This window comes from Micromesistius poutassou (assembly GCF_964030765.1).
Source record: "Micromesistius poutassou genome assembly, chromosome: 14".
Classification (NCBI taxonomy): domain Eukaryota; kingdom Metazoa; phylum Chordata; class Actinopteri; order Gadiformes; family Gadidae; genus Micromesistius; species Micromesistius poutassou.
Window position 1 is genome coordinate 15,962,284 of NC_140284.1, and position 23,767 is coordinate 15,986,050.

General features: G+C 56.2%; 1 protein-coding gene across 3 annotated transcripts; it reads left to right on the forward strand.

Moving 5' to 3' along the window:
* Positions 1-23,731, forward strand: gsk3ba (glycogen synthase kinase 3 beta-a). Of its 3 annotated transcripts, none has more exons than XM_084478148.1 (11): positions 1-788; positions 6,641-6,831; positions 9,664-9,747; positions 14,979-15,089; positions 16,035-16,165; positions 16,259-16,365; positions 17,059-17,156; positions 17,371-17,478; positions 18,719-18,905; positions 19,382-19,480; positions 20,240-23,731. In XM_084478148.1, exons 1-11 carry the CDS (start codon positions 701-703, stop codon positions 20,308-20,310), a joined length of 1,275 nt encoding a protein of 424 aa, XP_084334274.1. In that variant the 5' UTR covers positions 1-700; the 3' UTR covers positions 20,311-23,731. The 3 variants fall into 3 exon arrangements, with proteins under 3 accessions (XP_084334274.1, XP_084334273.1, XP_084334275.1); XM_084478147.1 differs by having other exon boundaries at positions 2-788; positions 6,638-6,831; XM_084478149.1 differs by having other exon boundaries at positions 2-788; positions 6,638-6,831; positions 17,371-17,466.
* Positions 23,732-23,767: the final 36 nt, after the last annotated feature.

Genomic DNA, 23,767 nt, shown 5'->3' on the forward strand with positions numbered 1-23,767 from the left:
CGCCCGCTACGCAGACGGCGTACCGACCCTCCGGAGCGACAAAGACAGCCAGGCTCCGACCTATGGGCGAAAAATAAAACCAGAAGATCCGAATCTCCGCTCCCACGGCCGAACATCGGACTCCCTGCGGCGCGGCGAGGCTCCGAGGCCCGGTGGAAGGTTTACGCAGCGCGGAGCCGCCACTCCGTCCGCGGTGGAGAGATTGGGCAATCGGTCGATTCTCCGTTGAATCGTCAGTAGGGTGAAGCGAGGAGCCGCCATGGCAGTCGGATCCCTGAGCCTCCACATCGGGATATGAAGAGGAGCTAGGCCCACAGGACCCCCGACCACCACCTTTATCTCCGCAGAGGAACCGCGTCGGGTCGCCGAGCTCTGCGACGCGTCGGCCGCCATCCAGAACCACATTGCAGGCGGTTCGCTCCGGGGGACCCAGCAGGGAGAGGCCAGATCAGGACTGTTTCAGTCGAAGACGTGTAGCGGCCCGTGGAGGACGTCGAGGAGCAGGACGGAGGAGATGCTGTGATTGTCAGTTTATAGACCGAACCTCCACCGGATAACGGAGCTTTCCTTCCTTTTGCCCTTTTTGAATTGTGTTTAATACAAGAACTGTAATCCTTTTGGATGAGAAGGACCTGTCCGTCCACCCACCCCGCCATCTAGACAGCCACGGTCCGCACCGAGACACCCCGAGGATCGGATCATGTCCGGCCGGCCCAGGACCACCTCCTTCGCGGAGAGCTGCAAGCCCGTGCCGCAGCCCTCGGCATTCGGCAGCATGAAAGTCAGCAGTAAGTATGGCCCCGTGCTTCTACCACCAATCACCGACTAGCAAGCCCGGGTCGCCTTCGCTTAGGCCCGACAGGCTGCACATCTGCACCGAGTCACTGTGTCTGTGTAGGGCCTGGGCTAAGAGGGCCTGGCCCAGGCTAAGAGGGCCTGGCCCGGACTAGGAGGGCTACTGTCGGTCATATGTAGCTCTGACACTGAGGTGAACGGGGCTGTAGTAACACCCTGCCTCCTGTGAAGTGGGACCGCGTCTCTCTCTGCGCTGGGCGGGCGCCAGGGGAGCAGGCCCCGCTACAGGGGCTAGAGCTGGCACCGTGTCAAGCCGGGATCCGGGCGGGCTCTGCGGCCGAGGTCCGGGGCGATCGGGGGTTATTTCAGAGCGGTAGCCGGGCATGAGTCCGCCTTGCAGCGGGAGTCTGGAGCACAGGAGCGGTGGAGCCTCATAATCGGGCTATTACGCAATGGTCAAACGCAAGGTGCGCCCGTTCCCTGAACGTGACTCGGTCCAAACGGCCATGGTCACGGGGAGTTCAGGTTCGGAGTCCTTTTCGAAAAAGGATAGCTGTCTCAAAATCAGGGATATGATGTCGCGACTACTGCGGAGTGTGTGTGAGTGTGTCACGGGGTGTCATGTTCCCAAAGCCACCAAGCCGCCTTCCAGGAGGATTGGTGGGCTGCAGTAGAGACACGGGCCACGCGTTACACCGACACTACGCTGACTACACCCGGGCCTCGAGAAACCGTTATGTTTCATCTCCGGACACTGCGTGTGGACACATGTTGTGTGATCTGATGACTGTAGGCCTACAGCCTCACATGTTGTATGATCTGATGCTCTGTAGGCCTACAGCCTCACATCCCCGCTGTAACGGCGCATGACCTGCTACTTCTGCTCCACGTCGTTTGACGCAAACGGGAGCTTCCCGGGCCGAGGATCGGCAGCTTAGTGTGAGCGTGTGATCGATGGCTGTAATGGGGTGAGATAGGGATGGTGGAGGCACCTGATCACTGTGAAAGTGGAGACTGTGGAAGACGTGGCTAATTGCAGCATGCCGTGGTTGTAAACTCTGATGGGTGATGCCTGATGCTGAGGACACACACACACACACACACACACACACACACACACACACACACACACACACACACACACACACACACACACACACACACACACACACACACACGCCACCTTATCTTTTGAGTGTATTTAAATAATCATACCGAAAGTGATGCGTGGAGGAGACTATACTTTATGGGTGCTACGTCATTCACCTTTTGGACTTAACACTAATGTGACTTCATGGATTCCCAGCAGCTTAAGAAGGCTCACCTGGTCAGACCAACGATAATACTGTTGTAATGTGCAACATTAATCATAATGGCAGCACAAATATTTGCAGCCTCTCACTTGAGACTTCTTTCTGTCAAATCTCCTGGTGGGCGCTGACTCTGGAAGACAGCGTGGAACACCTGGGGAGAGGCCAGCCCACAGGTGGAGGAGGGTAGGAGGGCTGGGGTATCAGGACTGGGGTAGGAGGGTAGGAGGGCCGGGGTATCAGGGCTGGGGTAGGAGGGTAAAAGGGTAGAGGGCTGGGGTAGGAGGGTAGAAGGGTAGGAGGGCTGGGGTAGGAGGGTAGGAGGGCCGGGGTATCAGGGCTGGGGTAGGAGGGTAGAGGGCTGGGGTAGGGGGTGGGAGGGTAGGGGGTCTGGGATCAGGGCTAGAGTAGGGGGGCTGGGCTGCGTTCAGTAGCACATCTTGTTGTAGTAATGAGGCGGGAGGCGGCCTGCCAGCCAGACGCAGACTCCGCCTACCGAGTGGTAACACGAGGTACCCTGGAGGTGACGGCTCCGGGGGGGTGTTACATCTTCTGGTCGGACTGAGTCGTTAAGAGCTGGACGTCTGGAGCCGTAGGTGTGTGTTCTAGTTTACCCCAAACCTCGTTACTACACCGCCAGAATCACCAGCAGAAATACGCTGCACTTTTTTTTTTTTTTTTCACCTCCTTTATGCAATGCCTTGTTTTCCAGTCTGAGCCACGTGCACGCGCACGCTCGCACACACACACACACACACACGTGTGGAGAAACTGGCCAGTGATCTGAAGCAGCTGTAGCCAATGTCTATGATCCTAGAGGGAACGCTAGTGCCCCTCCCACACACACACACACACACACACACACACACACACACACACACACACACACACACACACACACACACACACACACACACACACACACACACACACACACACACACACACACACACACAGAAAGAGAGCACATGGACCCTTGTATCTGTGTGTCTTTGGACGAGGCAGCTGGCCAAGAACAATGAGTGGCTTGTTTAGCATTTCAAAGATAGTGGTCCCTCTCTCCCCCTCTCTGACTCCCTCTTTTCTCTCTTAAATGTTGCCAATAATGATGGATAAACGTGCTCTCTGACTCCGAATGAAACCGAGAGCAGGCTGATCAATCTGCCTTGATGGGCGGTTCTGATTGGCTCTGCTTCTGTTGGAGAACCTCTACAGCACCTATACCCCCCCCCCCGCCCCCCCCCACACACACCTGTCACAGGACACAGCGCTGCTTCTCAGCAGGTGATGTCGGCCACCAAGTGTAGCGATGAGGCCCGAGTTAAGATAAGTCCCTCTGATGTGACGGGATGTCCCGGTACTCTAACACACTCCTCCTGGGCTGGTCTGTGGCTCAGGAGGTGGAGCGGGTTGGAACCTGAAGGCCGCCGGTCCGATCCCCGGCTCCTCCTAGGGCAGAGTGTTGAGGCGTCCCTGAGCGAGACGCCCTCACCCCTGACTGCTCCTGACCATGACTGGGAGGAATGGGAGGCAGTATTGTGAAGCGCGTTGAGCGGCCGCTGTGGTCAGTTAGTTGTATAAATGCAGTCCGTTCACTCCAACATCTACCTGTGACGGTGAGGTCTACAGACTGGGAGGGTCCCTCCTGTGTGGGGGTCTCCCCCCCCTGCGTCTGAAGGGGAATCGTTCCTCATACGGCTCAGGCTGTCGCCCCCCCCCCCCCCCCCCCCCACGCGTTAAAGACGTCCGCTGGACATCCTGAAGCATCCATCGATCGCCCCTCTGTAGCGATGCTGTCGTAGCAGCAGAGCGTATGTCGCTAATCGCCAGGGAAAGGTTCTCTAATGGTCGTGTCGGTAACGTTTAAACTGCAGCGTTTGACTCTGAATAAAACCGACGTCTGAAGTTAGCAGTGAGGAGACGACAGACGTGTCTCTGTACTGTGACAAAGTACCGGTCTAAACACAGTCTGAGTGTGTGTGTGTGTGTGTGTGTGTGTGTGTGTGTGTGTGTGTGTGTGTGTGTGTGTGTGTGTGTGTGTGTGTGTGTGTGTGTGTGTGTGTGTGTGTGTGTGTGTGTGTGTGTTACTGTACTGGCTGCACATGAGTGCGCATGTTTCAACTTTTCTCACGGTTTGAGGAAGTGCCGAGACGTCACTGAGACGAGTGAGCAGGAATCCGTGGGCGGATCTCTCTCTCTCTCTCTCTTTCTCTCTCTCTCTCTCTCTCTCTCTCTCTCTCTCTCTCTCTCTCTCGCCTGTGGCCGTTTCCTCCCCTCCTTTATACGCCCCCCCCCCCCCCTCTTTTTGTCTTGGTCTATTTCGGTCTCCTCAGCGATCGCCTTCCGTCCGCTCGCTGGAATCCAGCCGCTACCGAGCAGCCCCAGCCTCCTAGTCCCTACACCCTCGCCTCCTAGTCCCTACACCGTCGTCTCCTAGTCCCTACACCCTCGTCTCCTAGTCCCTACCGAGCAGCTCCAGCCTCCTAGTCCCTACACCCTCATCTCCTAGTCCCTACCGAGCAGCCCCAGCCTCCTAGTCCCTACACCCTTGTCTCCTAATCCCTACACCCTCGCCTCCTAGTCCCTACACCCTCGTCTCCTAGTCCCTACACCCTCGTCCCCTAGTCCCTACCGAGCAGCCCCAGCCTCCTAGTCCCTACACCCTCGGTCCCTTAGCCTCCTAGTCCCTACACCCTTGGCTCCTAGTCCCTACAGAGCAGCTCCAGCCTCCTAGTCCCCTCGTCCCCTCAGCCCTTGGTCCCCTCGTCCCCTCAGCCCTTGGTCCCCTCGTCCCCTCAGCCCTTGGTCCCCTCGTCCCCTCAGCCCTTGTCCCGCCCACAAGCCCCTCTGCTGTGATTGGCTCCCTCCCTTGCCACTCAGCTGCAGCGGGAACAACACCCACATTCACACAGGGCTGAGAATAGCCCGTCTGGGTGATATTCTGAGGAGGCTCGGTGTGTGGGTTGGTCCGTGCGCGGTGCGGTGTATGTGTGTGAGTGGTAACGTGTGTGAGTGGTAACGTGCGCCAAGGGGTTACGTGCGCGGTGTGTATGTGTGTGCGTGGTTACGTGCGCGGTGTGTATGTGTGTGCGTGGTTACGTGCGCGGTGTGTATGTGTGTGTGTGTGGTTACCTGCGCGGTGTGTATGTGTGTGCGTGGTTACCTGCGCGATGTGTGTGCGTGGTTACGTGCGCGGTGTGCACGTCCATGCTGGCACTATGGAGCTGGCTCTGCGCCGCCGCTACCTTAGCATGGCGGGGTTCATCTAGACGGGACGCTCCCTGCAGGCCGCTGAATGGGGCAGGGTGTCGTCCCCCCCCCCCCCCCGGGGCGCTGTGCCCTGGACCCGGCTGGGGGGGGGGGTCTCCGGCTGTGGACCGGACCACCAGGCACTCTGTTGTAGGACTCTACTCTCCTTACCTTTAGGTCCTCTTTAATGTGGAGTAGCGACTCCGCTGCCTCCCAGACGAGCCGGTGTAAGGCGCCGTGTAGCCGGTACCCGGCCCCAGAGGCCCGGAGGCGTCGGCCTTCAACCATCATCAGCGTTCACAGGCGACGTCGTCACTGGAGCTGTTCCCCGGTCTGGGAGTGTCGGGAGGCGCCGGCCCGACGGCCTGTTAGCCTGTTAGCGTGCTAGCATGCTAGCCTGTTAGCTTGTGCGTGAGGTACGGCTTGGCATCGCTGGCCGCTTATCTTTAACAACCCGCTGCTCTGGACTTTAACCCTGGAGACGCTACGTCACGGGGGGACGGCCAGGAGCCACCTGGTCTGTGGGTGGAAGGCCACCTGGTCTGTGGGTGGAGGAGTGGAGCCCCACCTGGTCTGTGGGTGGAGGAGTGGAGCCCCACCTGGTCTGTGGGTGGAGGAGTGGAGCACCACCTGGTCTGTGGGTGGAGGTGGAGGGCTGGGTGGGGGTCAGACTTTGTGCGGCCTTTGGTGTTAATGCTTCAGAGTTCAGAGTCCCTCAGGTTAGACTCTGGAACCAGACATGACGTTCATGAAATCAGCCTGATCTGAACCTTCTGGCCCTGGGCCTTCATCAGCGCTAGATCTGATGGAACGGAGATCTCCGGTTCTATGAGGTTCCGCTCAGGTTCTATATGTCGGACCAATCACTGCTGCTCCCCGACTCAAAGTGCTCGGTGTGCGAATCACAACTGTGTTAAAGATTTGCTTTTTTTCTCTCTCTTCCCTCATTTCTTCACACACTCTCTACTTCTCTATCCTCTCCCTCCGATCTTTTTCTTCCTGTTCTCTCTCTCTCCCTCTCGCTCTCTCTCTCTCTCTGTCTCTCTCTCTCTCTCTGCTTGTCTCTCTCTCTCTCTCTCTCTCTCTCTCTCTCTCTCTCTCTCTCTCTCTCTCTCTCTCTCTCTCTCTCCTTCTCCACCTGTCTTTCTCTCCCCCCTGTCTGTCTGTCTGTCTGTCTGTCTGTCTGTCTGTCTCTGTCTCTGTCTGTCTCTCTCCTTCTGTGTCTCTCTCCTTCGGTCTCTCTCTCCTTCTGTCTCTGTCTCTCGCCCTCCCTTTCCCTCCAGGAGATAAGGACGGGGGTAAGGTGACCACGGTGGTGGCCACCCCGGGCCAGGGCCCCGACCGCTCCCAGGAGGTGAGCTACACGGACACCAAGGTGATCGGCAACGGCTCGTTCGGCGTGGTGTACCAGGCCAAGCTCTGCGACTCGGAGGAGATGGTGGCCATCAAGAAGGTCCTGCAGGACAAGAGGTTCAAGGTGAGAGGGGACACGCACACACACTGACACACACACACACACACACACACACACACACACACACACACACACACACACACACACACACACACACACACACACACACACAACCATGTTTCCACACAATGTGTGATTCATGGCACACACACACACACACACACACACACACACACACACACACACACACACACACACACACTACCATGTTTCCACACAATGTGTGATTCATGGTACACACACACACACTACCATTCCACACACACAGACACTACCATGTTTCCCCACGGTGTGTGATTTATGGTACACACACACACACACACACACAGCTATATGATGTAGAGCAGAGCGCTCCAGGTCTCTCCGGCTGTCAGACGTCTCGCTCAGAGACTCGTCCTCCAGATGAAAGATGGCCGCAGTGAGAGGATGGAAAGTCAGCTGGATGACGTGAGGCCGGGGTCCCCCCCCACCGGCCTCGGAGAGGGGAGGGAGACACAGAGTGGGGGAGAGAGATGGTGGGGGAGAGAGAGGGGAGGGAGGGGAGGGAGAGAGACACAGAGTGGAGGAGAGACACAGAGTGGGGGAGAGAGATGGTGGGGGGAGGGAGGGGAGGGAGAGAGACACAGAGTGGGGTAGAGAGACACCGAGTGGGGGAGGGAGGGAGACACAAGAGAGACACAGAGTGGGGGAGGGAGGGAGACACAAGAGAGACACAGAGTGGGGGAGGGAGGGAGACACAAGAGAGACACAGAGTGGGGGAGGGAGGGAGACACAAGAGAGACACAGAGTGGGGGAGGGAGGGGAGGGAGGGAGGGAGACACAAGAGAGCCACAAAGACGGTGTTATTCAGAGCGAGCGACTCTGCCAGCAGCCGTTTGTATGATGATGTCATGAAGGCACAACTCTTCTCTGTCGGGGGAACGCGTCACCCCATTGGCTGAGGTTCAGGCCCTCTCGTCCAATGGGGCGCCGGGCCCACCGTTTGAAGTGCCTTTGTAAACGCCTTAGTTCAGATATGACCTAGCTATGAATTCACCGTGATTGATAGTAGTGTTCTCTTTTTATGAGTATGCTTACAATAACACTGGCTCCTCAGGGTAATGTTGGGAGGTGGGGCTTAGAGAGGAAGAGGAGGGGTCGCCACAGGATGCCCCGGCAGCCAATAGGACGTCCCGGTGCCTCCTCCGATGAAGTCATTCACATCGTGTAATCCTCCATGACTTTTATCCTCACATTTTGCCTTGTGTCCTCCCACCCTCCCCTCTTCCCCTCGCCTCCCTCCTCTCTCTCCCCTACCACTCCTCCCCTCCCTCCTCCCATCTCCTCTCCCCTCCTCTCTTCCCCTCTCCTCTCCCTACTCTACCACTCCTTCCCTTCCCTCCTCTCCTCTCACTCCTCCCCTCCCCCCCTCTCTCCCTCCCTCCCCTCCTGTTCTCCTACATCTTGCTGCCAGAGTGTAGTGACTGAGTGCTAAGTCTCCTCACATGACTTCCCGGCACGCGGCGTTAAGTATTGCTCATGCACAGAAACGTCCTCTCCTCCCCCCCCCCCCCCCTCCCCTCCCTGCTCTGTGAGTTTCTGTGAAACGGGCCCCAGGCCTCGCCAATAAAACCCTCCAACGTGGACCGCTCCTCCTCAGGAGAGAGAGAGAGAGAGAGAGAGAGAGAGAGAGAGAGAGAGAGAGAGAGAGAGAGAGAGAGAGAGAGAGAGAGAGAGAGAGAGAGAGAGAGAGAGAGAGAGAGAGAGAGAGAGAGAGAGAGAGAGAGAGAGAGAGAGAGAGAGAGAGAGAGAGAGAGAGAGAGAGAGAGAGAGAGAGATCTCCCCCTCTCTTTAAAGATGATCCCAGTGCATTGTGGGATACATCCCCTCTCTTCTGGGATCATATTTCAGTCCGGGGGAAAATGGATGCTCAAGACGCACACACACACTACCAACCCACTGCAGTGATGGCCGTAGGGCGTTGTCTGCCCGCTGTAACGTCCGGTCTGTCTGCCCCCCCCACCCCCCCCCCCCGCCTGCTCCTCCTCACACCACGGACCGAGGAGGGGGGATGATGTCACTTGCTGGTGGACAAGCTGCTGTGTGTGTGTGTGTGTGTGTGTGTGTGTGTGTGTGTGTGTGTGTGTGTGTGTGTGTGTGTGTGTGTGTGTGTGTGTGTGTGTGTGTGTGTGTGTGTGTGGAGGGGCGGGGGGGGGGGACCAGGGCTGTGGGAACCATTTGTTTCTAAGTGAGTGAGCTGGAGAGGTGAACTAGCACGCGGGCCCCGGCGCCGCTGTGTTGGGGGTCAGGAAGTCTCAGGAGCCGGGCTTCAGACGTCTGACAGCGGGGTTGTGGACCGGCCCTCTGGACCGGACACACACGCACGCGGCGTATCAGAGAGGAGGGGCTGGGCGGGTCATGTCCTCTTCCGCCAAAGACGCACTTGTTCAGAGTACCACCTAGACCCTGCATAGCCTCCCGCCTTACCCCCCCCCCCCCCCCCCCACACCCCTCTTACGCACTAATTGTATGTGATGCGGTCCCGCTCCCGGCCACGCCCTGACCTGGGGCCCCCAGTGGGGGGGGGGCGTCAGTCTGCCTCTGGTGAGGAAGAGCAGAACGCTCAGGGCGGCTGTCGTAGCGCCGCGCGGGGACACTCATCAGCCAGCGGGGGGGAAAGAGACGCATGCGAGCGTCCGATCAGCGGCCGGGCGCCCAGAGACCCACTCTGTGGCAGGAGAGGTTAAAGGTCGTACAGACGTGGACTGGAGCTTCACTTCATAATAACATGAGCCTAACATGGCCCTCCCCCTCTCTCCCCCTCGCTCCCCCTCTCTCCCCCTCTCTCCTCCTCAGAACCGCGAGCTGCAGATCATGAAGAAGCTGGACCACTGTAACATCGTGAGGCTTCGCTACTTCTTCTACTCCAGCGGGGACAAGGTCAGTAGGTCACGGCTCCTGGTCACACCTCAGTTCGCCATACCCCTCCACCCCTTCTACGCCCTGTATGTTGTACGTCCGGGCACTTGTACGCACAATGTACGCACTTATTGTACGTCGTACTTAGTTATAGTACTTAGTTGTGCTGCATCTTATCCTAGCTATCTGTGTTGTGTACGGGGAATGGGTTAACCTAGTGATGGTTAGTGCTTGCCACTTGGTTCTATGAACATCCTTACTGTACCCACAGAGATATATTGTTGTTTCTCTTCTTCGGACAAATGTACTGATTATTAATTATATATTATATTATGTAATTAATGATTATTGTAAGGTGCTTTGGATAAAAGCATCTGCTAAACGCCCTGAATGTAAATGTGAAATGTAATGTAAACACTCCACCTCCCTGCTCCGTCCCCCTCCTCCCCCTCCACGCTGTCCCCCTCCCCCTCGCCGTCCCCCTCCTCCTCCTCCACGCTGTCCCCCTCCTCCTCCTCCCCCTCGCCGTCCCCCTCCCCTCCTGGTCCCCAGACGTCCTGTTTGTGTCCCACTGACCCGCGGCCCTTTAGAGGAACTGTATTTAAATGGTTATGTAGTCGCTCTAAATACAGCCACTGGCGTTTCCACGCATTGCTTCCGATTCCCAGAAATCTGCATCCAAAAAAGACGTGTTGACAATGCAACGCAGTCCAGCTGTCTGTCCGCATTCCACAGACGGGTGCTGGTGCTGGATCCCTCCACACCAGTGTCTGTCTGTCTGTCTGTGTTCTCGATCCCTCCACACCAGTGTCTGTCTGTCTGTCTGTCTGTCTGCGTTCTCGATCCCTCCACACCAGTGTCTGTCTGTCTGTCTGTCTGCGTTCTCGATCCCTCCACACCAGTGTCTGTCTGTCTGCGTTCTCGATCCCTCCATACCGGTGTCTGTCTGTCTGTCTGCGCTGCCTCGCTGCTCAGAAGCACGTTTCTCCATGTCAGTATTTTAATGCTGATGTCCCTTCACACATCCAGCAGGTTTGAACTGTTACTGCAGCAAAAAAATAATTGTTTAATGATAGTACCATATGTGAAGCATCTTCAGTTTAGTGTAAAATCAATGTAGTGCATTGTGTTTTAGTGATGTAAGGGTGTTGCGTTAGGGTAAGCGTTATAAGCCATGTTATAAAACGGGTGGCTTAAATCAAGCGATCTGATGTTCCTAACTGTTGTATAATGAGCGTATACACACAGCTATGGCGCCCATTCAGTTTACGGAGTCCATATCACTCCACGCCTAACTTAAACTGTTGTTTATTTATATATAAAAGCAATAGCATAGTTCACTGAAGCCTAAAAATATGTTGATTGATGGAGAGGGTGGAAATGTTGTAAAGCAATAGGCACACGGTGAGTACATTTTTGTATTCGTTAAAAAAATGCTTTTCCGACTTTCTCAAAATTGAGGGTGTCTATGACTTTCATTTCGCCATACGTACGTAACCGTTTTATAAAAGCAATAGATCACTTCAGTCAGTTGAATGTTCTCATTATACCACAGTTAAGGGGGTCGCCATCCCTCCGCTGCGTGTCGGGACGGACAAAGCCCCTTAACTGTGGTATAATGAGAACATACCACAGCCTGTCGTGATCTATTGCTTAATTATATTCATCACATGTATGATCGTTGATCTTCCATACATTGTGGCCGTGCCGTGACGTCAGATACGGGCGTCTCGCTGGGCGTCACTCCTCCCGTCCCCAGCGCTCGTCTGACAGAGCTCCAGCTGCATTTGCCTACTGGGCAGACTTATTGTGGGCCTTAGCAGGGCCCTAGCAGGGCCTGAGCTGGCCCTTGCAAGGCCGTGTGTGTGTGTGTGTGTGTGTGTGTGTCCCCAGTAGAGGCTTCTGGGTAAAGCAGCCGGCCCTCATCTATCCGTCTCCGCCGGCCGCGAGGCGTTCCCGTGGCGACGGCCCGGCGGCGGCATGCCGTTCAATGAGCTGACAAATCTGTCAACGGTCCAGGCGTCAAAAATAGCCCCCCGCTGCCCCCCCCACCGTAAAGCCCCCCACAGCCCCCCCCTCCCACATTAGAGCCCCCCTGCCCCCTACTGTAGAGCCCCCCCCCCCCCCCACATTAGAGCCCCCCCCGCCCCCTACTGTAGAGCCCCCCCCCCCCCCCCCCCCACATTAGAGCCCCCCCCCCTCCCCCCCCACTGTAGAGCCCACGTCCGAAGAAACGCTGAGATGCCAGACCAATGGTGACGCAGCACCAGTAACACCACCCTGCTGGCCCCCCCTCCACCTCCACCCTGCTGGCCCCCCTCCGCCCTGCTGGCCCCCCCTCCACCTCCACCCTGCTGGCCCCCCTCCACCTCCACCCTGCTGGCCCCCCTCCACCTCCACCCTGCTGGCCGGCTGCCAGGCCGCTCAGCATGGAGTATTCTGGTTTCACTGGATGGCTGGCCGAAGGAGAGGAGGAGGAGGGGGTGGAAACTGTGTGTGGTGGGGGGGGGTGAGGGGTTAGCACAGAGCTAATTATAGCCCCACCCAGTCATAGCGTTCAGGCCACTTGGAAACTCCAGTAAATTCTCGTGTGTGTGTGTGTGGGGGGGTAGGGTGGGGATGGCGGGGTGGGTGCCTATCTACCACTACTTGTCTTCTCTCTTTTATGGAGCATTTCCACTGCAGGGTGCGGGTCGGTTCAGTCTACAAAGCTGCGGCACAGGTCGCGTTTCCACCTCCAAAAGTGGGCATGACCCGGACTGAGCCGTACTCGTCTCGCAGTACTCCTCCGTTGGGGTACTGAGACGCCTGAAAGGGTCCCGGCAAGTTTGAGCTACACACTCCGTCCGTTGATTGGTCGACAGAATCGTCCCTTTCCGTGCGACAGGGGGATAATAACAAACAAACACTGTACCCTCAAGGTATTTCTGGACAACGGCGAAAGCTTCGTTTATTGAAGAAAATGTTGCACAAAAGTTTGCCGTCCTTCTTGCACGTCCTACATTGTTGCTCTTTGTTCATTGTGTCGCGTTCTTCTTTTTCCTTGGATTTATTAGCGGGCTACACTGTGTTAGCCCGGCTCCGCCCGCCTCCGTACTTCCGCTCAATTTTCATTTCCCTTCAGTACTACGTCTGGGTTTGCGGCCGTCCAATCAGCAAACAGAGGGAGTGGCTGAGAACATTGACGTTGAGGTCGTGCGCTAGTTTGAGTCGTAGTCAAACGTCAGCGATTGGTTATGGCAGATCCAGAGTGGCACTGGGGCAGATCTAATAGTTTTAAACTCCCAACAGACACCCGCCTTCAAGTGAGTTAACGTTTGTCAATGGAGAAAGGCCAGACTCTCTGTGCAAATGAAATGAAGTACGAGATTCTGGGAGGACCAGGCTACCACTGTGTCGGGCTGCTATGAGGTCACTATGCCGAAGCGTACCCACCGGTGGAAACGCGCCATTAGTCCCCCGCTGCTCCCTCCTTAACCCCTCCCTCCTGCCCCTGGGAGCCCAACACCCCTCCCCCCCGTATCCTGTTTCCTGTGAGGAGGCTGATCTGCATGGGGGGGGGGGGGGGGGGGGGGGGGGAGAGAGAGATCATGGAAGAGGACACCAGAGATGGTGTCTGCTGCCAGGACCGCTGGTGGCGTCACTGTGAGGCAGAGGAGCGGGTCGGCTGGTAACCGGAAGGTTGCTGGTTCGATCCCCGGCTCCTCCTAGCCGCGTGCGGCGGTGTCCCTGAGCGAGACGCCCTCACTCACCCTGGCTGCTCCTGACAAGCAATATTGCGCTACAAGCACTTTGAGTGGCCACTGGCGCTAGAAAAGCGCTGTAGAGATGAGACGCAGTCCATTTACCATTTGTGAAAGAAATGGGGATTATTGATTAATGTGTTGTACATGTGTACTCTGGTGGGCTCCGGTGTATTCCGAGAGGCCGTGTGCTGACTGCTCAAGTGATTCCTTGGAGAGCAACCGCTGGTCAGACCGCGACCCCCACGAGCAGCCGGGGCTATTTTTAGATTGCGCTGAACGGCATTATAGGAGGAATATTCCGGAGCGGCCCTGAGGGCAGAAGTTAAGCCAGGACACACGGCGTCCACGCAGAGTATCCGTTCCACACGCTGGACACACACTGCCCACCGGTGACGCTCTGCAAGGTCCCACCGGGGGAACCCCATTGGGCGACGCTCCGCTGGGCCATTCATTAGGGGCCAATTAGATGGCATGGGGAGGAAAAGGGGGGGGGCAGTAGCCAATCAAATCCCTGCCTTGCTCAGCGGTTGGTTGAAAGCCAAGGAAGTGAGTCATCACTGTTGCTATGCTATATATAGCAACGAGTAGTCACTCTCACACTCTCAATCAGGTGTGTGTGTGTGTGTGTCATACAAGTTGCAACCCACGCTTTGTGCGTCTAGAACGGCAGCTGTGTGCGTCTAGCACGTCAATGGCCTCCATACGTTGTCGTCTCCATGGAGATGATCCCAGCTCGTTACGAAATTGGACCGACGGGCATGAGACACACACACACACACACACACACACACACACACACACACACACACACACACACACACACACACACACACACACACACACACACACACACACACACAGAAGGACGTCATGATGTCACCAATGTGAGCCAATCAGCGTTGTGCATGGGGGGTGGGGCTGAGTGGTGGTGGTGGTGGTGTAACGGGGGGGGGGGGGCTACACCGTGCCCAAGGCCTCCCACTCAAGACTGCTTAGGAAGGCGTCGCTGACGTCGTCGCGCGACGCAGGGGAAATGGGCGGGGAGCGATGAGGCGGTTGTCATGGCGACGGCGAAGCTGTGTGTCACGGGTGTGAGGTTATTTTTAATCACCGGGCGCGTTTGAATCTAAATATATCTGGCGGATGTTGCCCAAATATCCCAACATGTCTCCCTCAGTACTGCTGTTGATATCAGGGAAACACGTTTGGCTTTGTCTTTGTGTTGCTGATGGGGAAACTAAAGATATCATTGTATTCGTCGCGTGTATTCGTCTGTTTACTGGAAGTTGTTGACAAAATGTAGATCCTGTTTCCTTTAACATGTATGTATATGGCCTCGGGGTGGGGGGGGGCGGGGGGTCCTCCAGGGTTGTGGGGGTCCTCCCTACTTCAGAGGGGTGCTCTGGGTGCGTGGTGGTGGTGGTGGTGGTGGTCTGGATCCTAACTTGAGTGGTGGTGGTCCGGTGGTGGTCCTCAACATTGTCCCCTCTCTCCATCTCCCCCCAGAAGGACGAGGTGTACCTGAACCTGGTCCTGGACTACGTCCCCGAGACGGTCTACAGGGTGGCCCGCCACTACAGCCGCGCCAAGCAGACCCTGCCCATGGTCTACGTCAAGGTGTGTGTGTGTGTGTGTGTGTGTGTGTGTGTGTGTGTGTGTGTGTGTGTGTGTGTGTGTGTGTGTGTGTGTGTGTGTGTGTGTGTGTGTGTGTGTGTGTGTGTGTGTGTGTGTGTGTGTTAGAAGAACAAACCAGTAAAACCACTTGCACTGGTTCATGTCCCAGTAGGTCACTGTGTACTATAACTCATAGTGGTGTCTGATACAACACTATGAGTTATAGTGTTGTATCAGACGCCACTATAACTCATAGTGGTGTCTGATACAACACTATAACTCATAGTGGTGTCTGATACAACACTATAACTCATGGTGGTGTCTGATACACCACTATGAATTTTAGTGGTGTCTGATACACCACTATAACCATAGTGGTGTATGAGTGATGTATCATAAACCACTATAACTCATAGTCCATATAGAAACAGGATTAGTTTGGTTCTGTGGGAAAACGTTGAGCTGGCTGCTTATTGGGCAGAAGTGGAGGAATGTTCCGGTACATACGTTCTCCTTGTGGGCCGTAATCAGATTTGGGTGATGGGGTGTTTGTGCGGGGAGCTGGCGCCGGCCTGTTTATCCACTCTGCTTGAGCAACAGACTTACAGCCAGCATATGATCCACCAACAATGTCTCCATGTTGGATGACTCATCCATCTGCCAACAGAATCAACTCTTAGTCTTTACATATTAACATCACATTGGATTCCTTGCTGTCCATGGATGCAAGGTTTCAATATCTTTAAATCTATTTATTGTACGAGATCTTTATGGCACAGACCTCTTAACTTAAACTAAACTTCTTAATACCTCCCTGCATCTTAATCTGTCAAACTGTGTGTGTGTGTGTGTGTGTGTGTGTGTGTGTGTGTGTGTGTGTGTGTGTGTGTGTGTGTGTGTGTGTGTGTGTGTGTGTGTGTGTGTGTGTGTGTGTGTGTGTGTGTGTAGCTGTACATGTACCAGCTCTTCCGCAGCCTGGCCTACATCCACTCCTTCGGGATCTGTCACCGCGACATCAAGCCCCAGAACCTTCTGCTGGACCCCGAGACCGCCGTGCTCAAGCTCTGCGACTTCGGCAGGTGAGGCTCTTAGCGCCCCCCCCCCCCCCTCCGTCCCGGCCCCATCGCCATGTCCCGTAGAGGTTCTGACTGTGTGTGTGTGTGTGTGTGTAGTGCTAAGCAGCTGGTCCGTGGAGAGCCCAACGTTTCCTACATCTGCTCCCGCTACTACCGCGCCCCCGAGCTCATCTTCGGCGCCACGGACTACACCTCCAGCATAGGTAGGAAACTACACCTCCAGCATAGGTAGGAAACTACACCCTCGGTAGGAAACTACACCTCCAGCATAGGTAGGAAACTACACCTCCAGTATAGGTAGGAAACTACACCTCCAGCATAGGTAGGAAACTACACCTCCAGTATAGGTAGGAAACTACACCCTTTGAAGGAAACTACACCCTCGGTAGGAAACTATACCTCCAGCATAGGTAGGAAACTACACCCTTTGAAGGAAACTACACCCTCGGTAGGAAACTATACCTCCAGCATAGGTAGTAAACTACACCCTTTGAAGGAAACTACACCCTCGGTAGGAAACTACACCTCCAGCATAGGTAGGAAACTACACCCTTTGAAGGAAACTACACCCTCGGTAGGAAACTACACCTCCAGCATAGGTAGGAAACTACACCTCCTCGTCCCAGAGGGGCGTGTCTTGTCTCAGAGGGGCGTGTCTCGTCTCAGAGGGGCATGTCTTGTCTCAGAGGGGCGTGTCTTGTCTCAGAGGGGCGTGTCTTGTCTCAGAGGGGTGTGTCTTGTCCCAGAGGGGCGTGTCTTGTCTCAGAGGGGCGTGTCTTGTCTCAGAGGGGTGTGTCTCGTCCCAGAGGGGCGTGGCTCATCCCAGAGGGGCGTGGCTCCTCGCGGACGCCGTGGGGGACGTTGGTCACGAGGTTTCCTTCTCCTCTCCTCCTCAGATGTGTGGTCAGCTGGCTGCGTGCTGGCAGAGCTGTTGCTAGGGCAACCCATCTTCCCCGGTGACAGCGGAGTGGACCAACTGGTGGAGATCATCAAGGTACGGGGGGGGGCGGGGTGGCCCACGGGGGCGGTGGGGGGGGGGGGGGGGGGGGCACAGGGTGGACATCGAATGCTTACTGACTGTTTTATTAGCCAATCGATTTATTGATCCGTCCAAAGTGTGGAGAAGGAAGATATCCCAGAGAACGTCCTCACATCCGCCAGATCATCATGTCTCCTGTCTGCCCCTCCCCCCCCCCCTCCCCCTGCAGGTCCTGGGGACCCCCACCCGTGAGCAGATCCGGGAGATGAACCCCAACTACACAGAGTTCAAGTTCCCTCAGATCAAGGCACACCCCTGGACTAAGGTGAGTCAACAGGTACAGGAACCCTTTTACTACTCTAAGACCCGCCTGCCCGACCTGTCCCTGTGCACCTCTGTCTGTCTGCACGCTCCGTCCGTCTGTCTGCACGCTCCGTCTGTCTGTCTGCAACGCTCTCTGTCTGCACGCTCCGTCTGTCTGTCTGCAACGCTCCGTCTGTTTCTCTGCACGCTGTGTCTGTGTCACTCTGCATGCTGTCTGTCTCTGTCTGTCTGCATGGTCTGTGTGTCTGTCTGTCTGTCTGTCTGTCTGTCTGTCTGTGCCATAGCTATCTTCGTCGTCCGTCCGTTTGTCTTCCAGTGTTTGGTTGGATGTGGGGAAATGTGGGAGATGAGCTGAGCAGCCCTGAGGGTCAGCGTTCAGAGGTCAGGGGTCAGAGGTCAGGGGTCAGAGGTCAGGTCAGCAGACACAGAGCAGCTTTGAGGCGGCGGCGGGAGACTGCGGTGCTTGTGTCGGTGTGGCTCAGAGCCGGTGAGGGATTCCTCCGTCTGGGGAGGCAGTGTCTTTACGTCTGGGGATGTGATGAGGCCGCTGGCAGAGCCACCAGCCGTCACAGCTCCCCCTCCTAGTCCCTCCCCGCTAGCCGCTAGCTGTTAGCCGCTACATAGGGTATCGCTACTTCTACTTTCGTGTGGGAAGTAGAAGAGGCAGCGTAACATGTCCCCTGGAGGCCGGGGCTAAAACCTGTCCCTCTGGCCTCCAGAGGGATTTGACCAGTCTGCCCCCAGTCTTGCGGTTAGTCCCGCCCCCAGCCCCTCTGTTAGTCCCGCCCCCAGCCCCTCGGTTAGTCCCGCCCTCAGCCCCTCTGTTAGTCCCGCCCTCAGCCCCCCTGTTAGTCCCACCCTCAGCCCCCCGGTTAGTCCCGCCCCCAGCCCCTCTGTTAGTCCCGCCCCCAGCCCCGCAGTTAGTCCCGCCCCCAGCCCCTTGGTTAGTCCCGCCCCCAGCCCCTCTGTTAGTCCCGCCCCCAGCCCCTCTGTTAGTCCCGCCCTCGGCCCTGCAGTTAGTCCCGCCCCCAGCCCCTCGGTTAGTCCCGCCCTCAGCCCCTCGGTTAGTCCCGCCCTCAGCCCCTCTGTTAGTCCCGCCCTCAGCCCCTCTGTTAGTCCCGCCCTCAGCCCCTCTGTTAGTCCCGCCCTCGGCCCCTCTGTTAGCCCCGCACTCGGCCCCGCGGTTAGCCTGGCCCCTGGCCCCCTGCGCCCCCTGGTGGTCACACGCGTGTCCGTGTCCGACTGGTGTGTAGGTGTTCCGGCCCCGCACGCCCCCCGAGGCCATCGCGCTGTGCTCGCGGCTGCTGGAGTACACGCCCACGGCGCGGCTCACCCCGCTGGAGGCCTGCGCCCACTCCTTCTTCGACGAGCTGCGGGACCCCAACGTCAAGCTGCCCAACGGCCGCGAGAAGCCCCACCTCTTCAACTTCACCACCCAGGGTACGCACATGCACGCACACACACACACACACACACACACACACACACACACACACACACACACACACACACACAGACTGAGTCTCAGGCTCAGACACACAAACACACAAACACACAAAGACACACGCGCATGCAAAGAAACATACACTCACACACGCACAGACACAGATACAGACACGCATGCACACACAGACACGCACACATGCACAAGCACTACAGATGCACCCAGATCATTCTGCGCCGCCCGACACAGGGATGGTTGACGGCAGGTGATCTGGTGACGTGATGGTTCCCAGGACGGGGGGGGTAGATGGACGTCACGTACGCTCAGCGTGCGTGTGCTGCCTCACTCTGATGCATTCACCTAGAGCCTCCTCAGGCCTCAGCCAACTCAAGGTCTCCTCCTGTTGCTCCTTCACAATGTTCTTCTGAATGACTCTCTCTCTCTCTCTCTCTCTCCTCCCCCCCCCCCACAGAGCTGTCCAGTAACCCCTCCCTGGCCTCCATCCTCATCCCGGCTCACGCACGCAGCCAGCCCTCCGCCTCCACTCCCACTAACGCCTCCGCCAACACGGGTCAGTACACCGTCAGCCCCAGGGCACCTCCACCCCCAGGGCACCTCCACCCCCAGGGCACCTCCACCCCCAGGGCACCTCCACCTTGTGTTATATCAGGACAGCTCCACCTTGTGTTATATCAGGACAGCTCCACCTTGTGTTATATCAGGACAGCTCCACCTTGTGTTATATCAGGACAGCTCCACCTTGTGTTATATCAGGACAGCTCCACCTTGTGTTATATCAGGACAGCTCCACCTTGTGTCGTGTTGCTCATCTTGTGTTGTGTATCCACCCTTGCGTTGTATCTTAGTGTTGTTCAGCATGTGTTGTGTAGCTCACCTTGTGTTGTTATATCAGGATACCTCCACCTTGTGTGTAGTTCACCCTGTGTTGTGTAGTTCACCCTGTGTTGCGTCTTAGTGTAGTTCACTGCGTTGTGTAGTTCACCCTGCGTTGTGCATTAGTGTTGTTCACCCTGCGTTGTGTAGTTCACCCAGGTTGTGTTGTTCACCCTGCGTTGTGTGTTGTGTAGTTCACCCTGCGTTGTGCATTAGTGTAGTTCACCCGGTGTTGTGTAGTAGTGTTGTTCACCCTGCGTTGTGTAGTAGTGTTGTTCACCAGGTTGTGTAGTAGTGTTGTTCACCAGGTTGTGTAGTAGTGTTGTTCACCAGGTTGTGTAGTAGTGTTGTTCACCAGGTTGTGTAGTAGTGTTGTTCACCAGGTTGTGTAGTAGTGTTGTTCACCAGGTTGTGTTGTTCTCCTCCCGTCCTGCAGATGGCAGCAGCTCAGAGCGCGGCCCCAGCAGCACCACCCCCTCCGCCTCCGCCTCCAACGCCACGTCCTGAACTCCGCCCGCGCTCCACCTCCGCGCCCCTCCCCCTCCCACGACCCCCACCCGACCCCCACCCCGCCTGTGACCCGGACCGCAGCCCCCCCCCCTCTCAACACTCAGACACACACAGACACTCACACACACGTAGACACACACATACACACACACACATACACACACACACACACACACGCACACACACGCCTCCGTCTGCAACCTGTTAGGTGGAGGAGGAGGGGTGAGGAGCCATTTTGTTTCGCCCTGACCCCGCCCCCACACCTCTCCGCTCCGCCTCCCTGGCAGGAAGTACAAATCCAACAGACACGCCCCCCTGCGGAGGAGGACGCACTCTGGGTTGGACAGCTGACCCCCAACGCCAAGAGCCCCGACGAATCCAACGCACCCAGCCTCCCCCCCCCCACCCCACCCCCAGCTGTCTGAACCCCCCCCCCCCATGTAGAGGCTAACTACACCAGGCTAACCATGTGTACCGTACACCTGGAGATGTCTCCCCCCACCTCCTCCAACCCTTGTATACTGAATACTACTCTGGCTGTCTCTCTCTCTATTGGCTGTCTCTCTCTCTCTCTACTCCGCCTCTCATGCCCCCCCCCCCCCCGTCCTGTGCCCCCCCCCCCTGGTGTCCTCTGTAATGCATGGCCTGAGTATGGTTAGGATACCCCAGGGTAGGATTCCCTCCCCTCTCCCGACTCTTCGACTCGCACCCCAAAAAAACCCTTTTACACTCACTTCCAGGTCGCTAACAAAGCATGAGACACACACACACACACACACACACACATACACACACACACGCACACACACACACACACAGCGAAATATATATACCCTAGGATATCACATACATGCACACGATCGCACATTGACATACGTGCAGACACACACACAGACACACACCCCTGGTGTGCGGTTCTAGGGTGAGGTGCACATGGTGGAAGCCGACCTGCGTGAGAGACTTTGTGTAGAGAGTTTGTGTATTTTTCTGTGTGTGCACGCAAATTATAATTTTTTGCCCCAGGGTTGTTTTTTAAATGTTAGACCAGTTTTATTCCTCCTTGTTTTTAAATTAGTTTTTTGTTTTTTTTATATCGCTGGGTAAATTCATTATTTCTTTTTGTTTCTGGATTGACACGTGCGATTGGATCCGCTTTGTGTACTTTATGAAGTACACAAATGAATACACACATGCATTTCACACACACACACACACACACACACACACACACACACACACACACACACACACACACACACACACACACACACACACACACACAGTTTCTATATGACTTTTCCTTATGTATAAAGTATATAAGATATATGTATATTAACTTCAGTGGTTGGATCATCTAAACTCTCGGCAGAGCAGCGGCAATATTTGCTGCTGCGTGACGGCCGAGGAGCCGGTTGATTCATGTTCTCTCCCCCCCCCCCCCCCCCCCCCGCTGGAGCGCGGTCACACTCCAGACCGACCCCCCCTGCGTCGTCCCTGGTCCACACGTCTGATCTCCTAGGGTTAGGGTTACAAGTTCAACCAACACGTCAACATTGGATCGCGTCATCGTTTAACCCTTCCTCCCCCCCCCCCCCTCCCCCCGCACAAAATGTCCGCCCACTGGCGTGTGTCAGAGCGTCTTGTTAGAAGAAGAGGAAACGCAAACCGCTGAACTGTAGATGTTCAGAGGCGTCCTCCCCAGGGTCCTGCGTGCTCATTCATCCTGCTCCTTGTGTTCACAGCGTGTGTGAACCTGCAGTGTGTACATGCAGTGTGTACATGTACCGTTTAAGAGCAACACAAAGACGTGTGGGGGGGCGGCGTGAGGGAGAAATAGACAAAAAAAAAAATAAGAATCAGGCCGAAACGTTTGGTGGATGTCGTAGACGAGGATGGGGATCTTCGTCCAGCCATGTAGTTCAGTTCCTGTACAGTAGAGGGCAGTAGAGTCACCACAGCTAGTCGTGTCTAGTGGAACTATAGTTTGGAGTGCCTTTTGCTTTCATACACCTTCGCCTTGCACACCGCCGACCCCCCCACCCCCCCCCCCCAGATCCGGCCCACCCCCCCCAACCCCACCCGCCCGCTGCCCCACGCCCGCCGTCACCCCCGCCCCCCGTTGGGCCTCTCCTCTGGGTGCTGTCCCTTGTGAAACCGTCCCCCCCCCCCCCCTGAATGTTCCCGAGCCCTAAACACACGCGCGTACACTAACACACACACACACACACACAGGCATGGACACGCACACATGCACACACCCACACACAGGCATGGACAGAAACGCACACATGCACACACCCACACACACACACGTGGTGTTAACGTTGTGCAGACAAGGACATAACGGTGTCCCGGACCTGGTCCAGGACGCGCGGCGGTCCTGAGGGGGCGGGGCCTGTCGGGGGCGTGGCCTGTCGGACTCTTACAGAATGGTCTTTCTGTATAGTTTATTTTTTTTTGTTGTTGTTGGTACTAAATGCCGAACTATTATGTAAATGTTAGGAGACACTTTCCTAGGCAATAAGTTACCATTCTCTCTCTCTCTTCCTCTCTATATATATTTTTCTCTCGTGACGGATGTCATGTTGTTACATCTCCCCCCTCCTCCTCCTCCTCTGTGATGCTGAGGGGGGGGGGGGCGGTATTCAGTAGCACCTCAACAGGATGGATTCATGTAGCCATTTCTTTCTTTTTTGTCCCCGCTTCCTGCGTCCTGAGACATCTGGTTATCCCCCCGGCCCCACCCCCGCCAGGCCTGTGAAGCCACGCCCCCTCCCCGCCAGGCCTGTGAAGCCACGCCCCCTCCCCGCCAGGCCTGTGAAGCCACGCCCCCTCCCCGCCAGGCCTGTGAAGCCACGCCCCCTCCCCGCCAGGCCTGTGAAGCCATGCCCCCTCCCCCCCCCCCCCACCAGGCCTGTAAACACCGGTAACCCACGACCCCGCCCCCCCCTCCCCACCGGGCTTGGTTAACCCATGCCCCCCCCTCCGACCCCCCCCAGGCCTGTGAACACAGTTAAGCCACGCCCCCAGTCCCCAGCCTCACAGACCGCCCATGTTGACGCAAACGGTTACCAAAAAACAGACAAACAAGGGTAGTGGGTTATGTGTGTGTATGTGCGCGTGTGTGTGTGTGTGTGTGTCAGAGACACTATTGCATTACACACTCTTGTGGCAGAAGAATATGCTAAGTGGGGTTATAGAAAAGAAAACAACGTTAAAACATCCTGTATAACAGTACTACTACTTGAATGCCTCCGTTTGTGACTGAAATTTTTATTTCATTTTATTTTTATTTTTTGTTTTGTTCTGTGAAGGTATGCTATATGTGCGCCTCTGTAAATATTCCCTCTGCGTGCTCTGAGGAATAGTTCCCTGGTACTGTAATTTGCATTAAATAAAGAGTAGGTTAGCCTGGAAATGATAACGCAGTCGAACGCGGCCTCTTTCTTCAGTC

What these genes read in the sequence shown, in the direction of transcription:
- gsk3ba (XM_084478147.1), top strand. Translation starts at nt 701, where the DNA reads ATGTCCGGCCGGCCCAGGACCACCTCCTTCGCGGAGAGCTGCAAGCCC. An exon ending in CGGCAGCATGAAAGTCAGCA is followed by an intron (nt 789 to 6,637) that starts GTAAGTATGGCC and finishes CTTTCCCTCCAG; the next exon opens with GAGATAAGGACGGGGGTAAG. An exon ending in GGACTACACCTCCAGCATAG is followed by an intron (nt 16,366 to 17,058) that starts GTAGGAAACTAC and finishes TCTCCTCCTCAG; the next exon opens with ATGTGTGGTCAGCTGGCTGC.